Source organism: Nuphar pumila, chromosome 5 (assembly GCF_984573655.1).
Source record: "Nuphar pumila chromosome 5, dmNupPumi1.hap1.1, whole genome shotgun sequence".
In the NCBI taxonomy this organism is placed as follows: Eukaryota; Viridiplantae; Streptophyta; class Magnoliopsida; order Nymphaeales; family Nymphaeaceae; genus Nuphar; species Nuphar pumila.
The window spans coordinates 7,624,304-7,632,701 of record NC_143253.1 but is presented as its reverse complement, the minus strand read 5'-3'; the positions used below and the strand labels follow the sequence as shown (position 1 = coordinate 7,632,701).

Here is an 8,398-nt window from a genome sequence, read left to right as displayed (position 1 = left end):
CCGAATCTCGACCAGTAAATCATGTTGAACACATCTGCAAGGTTGGATTTGCGAAAGAAAAAAAAAGTGTAAAAAATACAGAATACATATTAAGAGCGCAATTAGGTCTTTGATGATCATGAGGGCGGTTTCTTGGTATATATATATATATATATATATATATATATATATATATATATATATATATATATATATATATATATATATATATATATATATATATATATTTTGTGTGTAGGGGTGACTACAAATACGGCCTCCCACGATTAGTGGACGAATGAAAGCCTTAGAGAGAGAGAGAGGTTTGGGGAACAGTTGTAAGGAAGAGGTGGTAAACGTACAAGAGAGAGAGACCCAGAGAACAGTTTTTGAGGAAGAAAGTGGTAAAGGAGAGAGAGGAAGAGACAATAGCGGGGAGACAACCATACTTTTAAAGGGCGCAGATCAGGTCATGCTGAACATGAGCATTTTTGGTCATGCGGACATCGTGGCCGTCTGTTTGCATTTTGGATGAATGCCACGTAATTTTGTTGACTTTAGAGCTTTTTTAAAATGCAAATCGGACGGCCATGATGTCAGCATGAGAAAAAACGCTCATGTTCAGCATGACCTGATCCGCTTCCTACTTTTAATAAGGTGCTAAAAACACAAATAAAAAATAATAAAAAGTTGATAGCAAGATGGCGACTTATCATTGGTCACCTAAATTAGATTTTAATTTTTAATTGGTTAATTGATTTTGACGTTATATAAGTAAGCACTAAGCGTTTATCTCGTCGGTTTTCTCGCCGGAGCGCTGAACTTGACGACCGGGTTCCGAGCGGGCGACGGCGGGAGTGACATTTTCTGGTTGGTTTGAGCCGAGAATTCGGAAGTTTGCGTTTGGTTTCCCTGGTTTTGGTCGCGATTTCTGTTGCGTTCTGATCGCGATTTTTTTTTTCGTTAAGAACGGGCAAGAAGTCGGGGTTTCTGGCTGAGATAGAGTTCCTGTGTTTCATCTCGTCTCTTCCGCCTTGACGTCTCTCGGTTTCTTCTTTCGGTCTCTCCCGAAAGAGTCGTTTTTTAGTTAAAAATTTTGAGGAAGGATTTCGGGATAAAGCTCGGTTTTCCGTCGCCGATCTGGTGTTTTTTTTTTCGGCTGGCGGAGCGAGATCCGGCGGAGGAATCGTCTCGTTTTCTTTGTATGTTAGTGTTAGGGAGAGCGAAGTTCGGGTTGCGAAGATCGCGGGGTTGGGATGGAGCAGAAGCACATCTTCATGTCGGCGTTGGGCGTCGGAGTCGGCGTCGGGCTGGGCCTGGCTTCCGGCCAGACGGTCGGCAAGTGGACGGCGTCGTCGTCGTCGGTCAATTGCGAGCGGATCGAGCAGGAGTTGCATCGGCAGATCGTCGATGGGAAGGATAGCAACGCAACGTTCGATGAATTCCCCTATTATCTCAAGTAAGCTGAGTCTCTCGTTTACATTGATTGTATTCGACGCTATAGAAACAAACATGTGGGCTTTCTATTTGTTTCCTATCATTAATCATTGTTATTTTGTTATTCTGATGGTTATTGTATTAACATTTCGTTAAACAAGTTGAAATAAGTTATTTTGAATCATTTTTTATCTATTGTATTCTATTAATCCATTTCACTCCCCCAAGAATCAAGCGTGCTACTCTAGGAAATATTTTTTGGGGGGTTGACTCTGTACTGCCTAATTTTAGATTATTAGTGTGGTCTTTCTGATTCTGATGATTTGGGCGAAATGGGAACTTACCCCATTAACGAGTTTTTCTGTTTAAAAATTAGGAATGTTCGTGGAAAGCCGGTAATTTTTTTTTCTGAATGGAATGCATATTCTATAGAAAGCAAAGAGAAAATTAAAAAAAAAAAAAACCATTTCCTTTTCATAGTTTCGAGATTACAGATACCTATTCAACCTTGGTGGAACCTGTTTGCCTGTATACTGCCATGGTCGTGACTTCTTTTTTAGACACGATATTGAAGATGGGACGAACCCTTAAGATTTGTACTAAAACATGTCATGGTGGTCGATTTTGAAGATGCACGGTTCAGATTGGGGCACGTTTTTTCAATCTGGAAGCCATGCTGGGGCGGAAATCCTTGTGCTAGTGGTACCTGTAGATGTATAGGCATTGACCTTCCTTGCTATTAGCCCCCGTCTGTCATCACAATGCAATATTGATGTGCGTGTACTATAAAACGCCAAGCTCATAGATATTTCTTCTTTATGATGATGTTCCCTAAGTAGTTTATGGCTCAATGTGCAGGCGCACAATATCACTTTTATCCCTTTGCACTAATTTCTGCCTTAAGGTGGCCCATTGTTTGAAGGGCACCCATTAACAAAGTATGTCAAGATTTGTTGCATTTCACTTGCACTAATTGCTGGGTGTTTTTTGGGTTGGTCTATAGGTCAAAAGATTTAATGAAGACAAAAAAAATTAGTCTGCATGTCAGACTTGCTAGACGAAAGCTGTTTAAACTTTAAACTATCGTTTAAGACGACCACGTATTTTTGTATCTTTCTAAGTATACTCTATATACCATGAAAGTATTTTGACATTTTATTGAAATGATTTTGCAACTTTATATTTTCAGTGCATGTTGATGTTTATTTAGTGTATTAATTTTATACGTTGGTTAAAGAAAATTTATGACGTTTATTTACAATGTCAACAGCGAGCAGACGAGGGTGTTATTGACAAGTGCAGCCTACGTACATCTAAAGCAAGCTGATTTTTCCAAATATACCAGAAATCTTTCCCCAGCTAGTAGGGCCATTTTGCTGTCTGGTCCCGCTGGTACGTTATGTGAAACGTCATTGCGTCCTTTCTGAAGTGTTGTTTTATGTCAGTAACGATTCAAAGTTGGTGAAAGTTTTCTCCTGCCCGCAGAGCTTTATCAGCAAATGCTTGCAAAAGCTTTAGCTCATTATTTTGAGGCCAAGCTCTTACTACTTGACGTAACTGATTTCTCATTGAAGGTAAGAACCAAGAACCGTGTTCAATAGTTTTCACATACATTACTTTTTTACAGCTGAGAACAAAGTAATTTTTCTCGGTTACAGATACAGAACAAATATGGTACCAACAGCAGCAGTAGTGGCAGTGGTGTAAGTTCTTTTCTTGCCTTGATGAATCGCATGGTTTTGTGTTCTCTCATGTACTTATTTGAGTGCGTGTTGCGGTTCTTCTTCCCTCTAATTTACATCATTCATGTTTGTGTTCTGGTGCCTGCAAACAATCTGTGATCAGATAACTTCCTTATGCCTAGCTCCTTTCATGCACTGTGTGATTGGGAAAATGAGAAATGAGATGTAGGCTTCCATGTATATTTAATTCCGTGTCTCTTTCATGTGATAATTAATACTCTGGTTGCAGTCTTTTAAAAGATCCATCTCTGAGATGACATTGGAGAGAATGTCAAGCTTGTTGAGTTCCTTTTCCATCTTGCCACCACGTGAGGAGCCTAAAGGTATTGGGTTTTATAGTGTTCTCTATGTTCTTTTGATAGAGATAATCTGTTGGCATCATGCAAGTGACGACCCTTTTTTGCCTGAACACAAGTGATGCCACCTTGTCTGGCACATTATCTCGAGCTCTTTGGCAGGATAACTGTGTATTCTCAACTGTTTTCAGTTCAGCATATTCTTGATATATGCAGAAGTTGGATAACAGATTTCAATAACTTCAGCAACTGACAGAGTCGAACTTAACTGCAATACTTCTGTCAATTGAGAAAGGAAAAAAAAAGAGAGTTGACCAGGAACATGCCTGAAATCTAGTGTGGATCAGTTAATGTGATGGATGAATTGTTGTATTTCAGACAATCTTTGTGTATGGTTGTTGGTTCAAGGTATCTTGATAATTGATAGATGACATGAGTGGTCAAGTTTACTTTTATAGTTTTGGAAAGACTTAGGTAATGTGAAAGACATCTATCGATATGCTGTATTGCAGGCACCTTACGAAGGCAAAGTAGTGGTTTGGATTTGCGGTCAAGGTATATCTTTTTATGATAATCAAGTTACAATCCTCTTTAGCATGGTTGTAAATTTTTTCCTTAAATGTCATATCACTTCATCTGCAGTTCTGAAGGCATGCAAAACGGTTCAAATCTTCGAAGAAATGCCTCAGCAGCTGCAGATATCAGCAGCCTTGCAACCCAGGGTGCTCCTGTTAATCCAGGTAATGTTAAGCTTGCTTAGGCTGGTTTATCAAATTTAAATTGTATATTGTTTTACATAGTATATCTTGTCATTTATTCTTCTATGTTGCCTGTCGTAAACTGTAGCTACACTGAAGCGTACTAGCAGCTGGGCATTTGATGAGAAAGTTTTTATACAGGGACTTTACAAGGTAAAATTTCTAATGCTTTATGCGTTTAATTCCTAGATGTGAAACTGCATTCATGATTACTGTCTTTTTTTCTGTTTAAAGTCTATTTGAAGGCCTTTTGCTTTGTTATTTTGTGGAGTTGTTCCTACTGCCACTAGCTAGTGCTATGCTTGCTTTCATAAATTCTTGGTGTATGACTGCCAAATTTTAATTCTGATCTTACTGGATAGGTCCTGGTCACAGTCTCAAAAACGAAACCTATTGTTCTTTACATCAGAGATATTGAGAATCTTATCTTTAGATCCCAGAGGGTCTACTCCTTATTCCAGAAGATGTTGAAGAAACTCTCAGGACCTGTTCTCATCCTTGGCTCCAGAATGTTGGATCCTGGTAATGATTACGGGGAAGTGGATGAGAAGTTATCTCTGTTGTTTCCTTACAACATTGAGATTAAGCCACCTGAAGATGAGACCCACTTAGTTAGCTGGAAAACTCAATTGGAAGAAGACATGAAAATGATCCAGTTTCAAGATAACAGGAATCACATTACAGAGGTTCTGGCAGCAAATGATCTTGATTGTGACGATATGGCTTCTATCTGCCTTGCGGACACAATGATTTTGAGCAAGTACATAGAAGAAATTGTAGTATCATCAGTCTCTTATCACCTAATGAACAACAAGGATCCCGAGTACAGGAATGGGAAGCTTGTTATATCATCCAAGAGGTGAGAACAGTTGCCTGTTTTTGCTTTGTTTTAGTCCTATATCTGTCATTTCATACTTCATATCTTTATATAACAGTCTGGCACATGGATTGAGTATTTTCCAAGAAAGCAAGTTTGAGGGCAAAGATACTCTAAAACTGGAAGCAAGTGCTGACGCCCCAAAGGTTGGTTTTATTTACAATATGAGGTCCAAAGATTTCTGCCTCCAGCTTCGGTTTATAGCTTCCGCTTCTTTCAGGTGAATGAGGAGGAAGATCCAGCAACTGGGATGAAGCCTGAAGAAAAAAGTGAAGCATCAGCACCTGATAACAAGAGTGATGCAGAGAAGCCAGCTGCAGCTGTAAAGAAGGATGGTGGGAATTTGGCAGCTCCAGTCAAGGTTTGCCATGTTAGCCATTTTGCCATGAAAAACTGTTTCCTCATTTCTTCCTTTAGTTCTACCTAGGTTTAGTATCTATATTTGACCACTTTATCCAAAATATAGTTATAGAAGCTTGTAATTTTGGCTATTCAAATTTGTCTTCTATTATTCGCAATATAGTTCTGTTTCTGTCGATAATCCTTTGCCTTTGCATTCTTCAACAGGAAGTTCCTCCTGATAACGAGTTTGAGAAACGTATCAGACCTGAAGTTATTCCTGCAAATGATATCACAGTGACATTTGGAGATATAGGTGGTATTGAGGAGATAAAGGAGTCACTTCAGGAGCTTGTCATGCTGCCCCTTCGAAGGCCAGACCTTTTCAAGGGAGGTCTATTAAAGCCTTGCAGGGGTATATTACTATTCGGGCCACCTGGGACTGGAAAAACCATGCTTGCCAAGGCAATTGCCAAAGAAGCTGGAGCCAGCTTCATCAATGTCTCGATGTCTACCATCACTTCAAAATGGTTTGGAGAAGATGAGAAAAATGTCAGAGCTCTCTTCACTCTTGCTGCAAAGGTTTCTCCCACCATCATATTCGTGGACGAGGTTGACAGCATGCTTGGGCAGAGGTCCAGAGTTGGTGAGCATGAAGCCATGCGCAAAATCAAGAATGAGTTTATGGCCCATTGGGATGGGCTTTTGACAAAAGCAGGGGAACGGATCCTTGTCCTTGCTGCAACCAATAGGCCGTTTGACCTTGACGAGGCGATCATCCGACGGTTTGAGCGCAGGTACATCACATAATATTTGCAAGTGGACTGCTTGCATTATGTATATGTTTATGCATGTAGACATGAGCTTAACAATAACTGTGGACATGGTATACAGAATTATGGTTGGTTTACCATCTGCGGAAAATAGGGAACAGATCTTGAAGACTCTCTTGTCAAAAGAGAAAGTGGAAGGACTCGACTTCAAGGAGCTTGCTGCCATGACTGAAGGATACAGTGGGAGTGATCTCAAGGTAGGTTAAGATGCATGCACATGGTTATACTGCTTCAACATCTTTCACAGTTTCTTTTTCTTCTAGAATTTGAACATGATCTCTGTCCTTTGGTACAGAATTTGTGTACGACTGCTGCATATAGGCCTGTTAGGGAGCTAATACAGCAAGAAATGGAGAAGGTAAAGTGCTAAATCAAGATGTTCTTTGTGCAAGATTATTATGTTTTTTCTTTTCAGCATAAAATGTAATTGCACTGTAACTTGTAGGAGAGAAAGAAAAAGGCAAGGGAAGAAGCAAGCAAGTCAGGGGAGGAAGTTGAAACTGCTGAAGTGACTACAGAAGAACAAGCAATTGCTCTTCGTCCTTTAACCATGCAAGACATGAGGCTTGCAAAGAATCAGGTGAGATCATTTCCAATGTTGTGAGAGCAATTGCTCTATCAACCGGTAAGGTTCACTGGTGTCTAGACTTGAGGGTTTCTCCCAGATTGATCTCATGCTTGGCGTGCTGAGTCTAACCAGTACTGAGACAAGACAACCTTGATCCGGGTCTTTGTAGATAGGAAGAACTCAGAAATTTGTTGATTTGATTCCATTCACTGTTTTCTTTTTCTTTTTCTTTTTCTATCGATACATTTGAATCACTTTGTTGATGTCACTCCTCTCGGTTTTCAAACTTCTCCACATCATGTGTAGATCCTCGCACCATTTATATTAATCAGACTGAGTTTGTAACCTTTCTTTTCCTACATCAAAATTTGTATAATATGTGTGTTGCAAGATCGTTTAATATTTCATTTCTGATGTGTGCATCTACAGGTGGCAACAAGCGCTGCAGCTGAGGGTTCTATAATGAATGAATTGAAGCAGTGGAATGATTTGTATGGGGAGGGTGGTTCCAGGAAGAAGCAGCAGTTGACATATTTCCTATAAGCATAGTTGCTCTTGAAACAAGTCAAGGTTGCCAGAATCTGATGACCCTTGCCACGCGGTTGTCTTATGGGTTTGTGTCATTAGTGAGGCCCCTGCTTGTAGTATAAGAAATCTAGAGCAGTTTTTCTTTTCCAGATTAGCGGTTGTATGTATTATGACTAGGTTGGTGGGTTCTTGGGTAATAGATGGTTGTGTATTATCTTTGTAATAAAAACATGAAATCACAGCAGAGTTCGCGTCCATGTACCAAAATATCACAGTTGATAAAGGAAAGCCTGCATGCTTGGCTTTGTTTGTTTGTTTGTTTTGAGAGAGAGAATGGTTTTGTTGAATTAATAAGGCAGTTTTATAATTTTATGTTATGTACATTGCATTAATCTACTGGGACACCAGAATATTTTTGGAGTGGAAAATTTCAAGAACTTAGAGCATGTTTGCGACGAAAAGAGATGGGGAACCATTTTCTTTGAATCGCAGTCACTTTCTCCACCTTATGACTCCCTTTCTCTCAATAAAGAGTAACCATTATTTTTTGTAGATGCATTCCCTCTTAACACAGAAACTTTTGTTTTTCTCTCTTTTTTTATCCCCATAACAGAGCTGTGGGGAATTAAGGCCCTCTCTTTCCCCATAATGATCCGCAATTGTTGTAATCAGAGCCATAGTTGGCAGAGACAAGTACGGGAATGAGATACTATACGGGTACGCGAGGGCCTCCAAAGTTTCAGGTACGTTTCAAGCCTCTAAAAATTTGATGATACAAGGTTTTGGTATCATTTTCTAAGAGAATTAGGAGTTTTTAAGAGCAATGACGCATCCAACATGGGTCTCTGCATTTCTTGAGCCATTTTCACATCAATTTCATTTTTTTTATTTGACGAAAAATCCTCACCTACGTGAGAAAACCCTCGGGTGAGGCCCCACAACCACCCTGCCTTACGTGGCCCACCTTTGAAAGCTACACACACATGAGCCAGAAGTGTTTGATACGGATTCTTCATCTCAACACCCTCACAACCACCCCGG

At 39.8% G+C, this 8,398-nt stretch overlaps 1 protein-coding gene across 2 annotated transcripts; it reads left to right on the top strand.

Annotated features, from left to right (window-relative positions):
* Positions 1-775: 775 nt before the first annotated feature.
* Positions 776-7,670, top strand: LOC149836652 (uncharacterized). 2 transcript variants are annotated; one of them, XM_090005503.1, is made up of 16 exons: positions 776-1,438; positions 2,687-2,808; positions 2,902-2,990; positions 3,075-3,119; positions 3,388-3,481; positions 3,967-4,009; positions 4,097-4,194; positions 4,301-4,365; positions 4,575-5,071; positions 5,148-5,235; positions 5,310-5,450; positions 5,657-6,225; positions 6,323-6,458; positions 6,557-6,619; positions 6,707-6,841; positions 7,259-7,670. In XM_090005503.1, exons 1-16 carry the CDS (start codon positions 1,236-1,238, stop codon positions 7,370-7,372), a joined length of 2,502 nt encoding a protein of 833 aa, XP_089861629.1. In that variant the 5' UTR covers positions 776-1,235; the 3' UTR covers positions 7,373-7,670. The 2 variants fall into 2 exon arrangements, with proteins under 2 accessions (XP_089861629.1, XP_089861628.1); XM_090005502.1 differs by having other exon boundaries at positions 5,310-5,459.
* Positions 7,671-8,398: the final 728 nt, after the last annotated feature.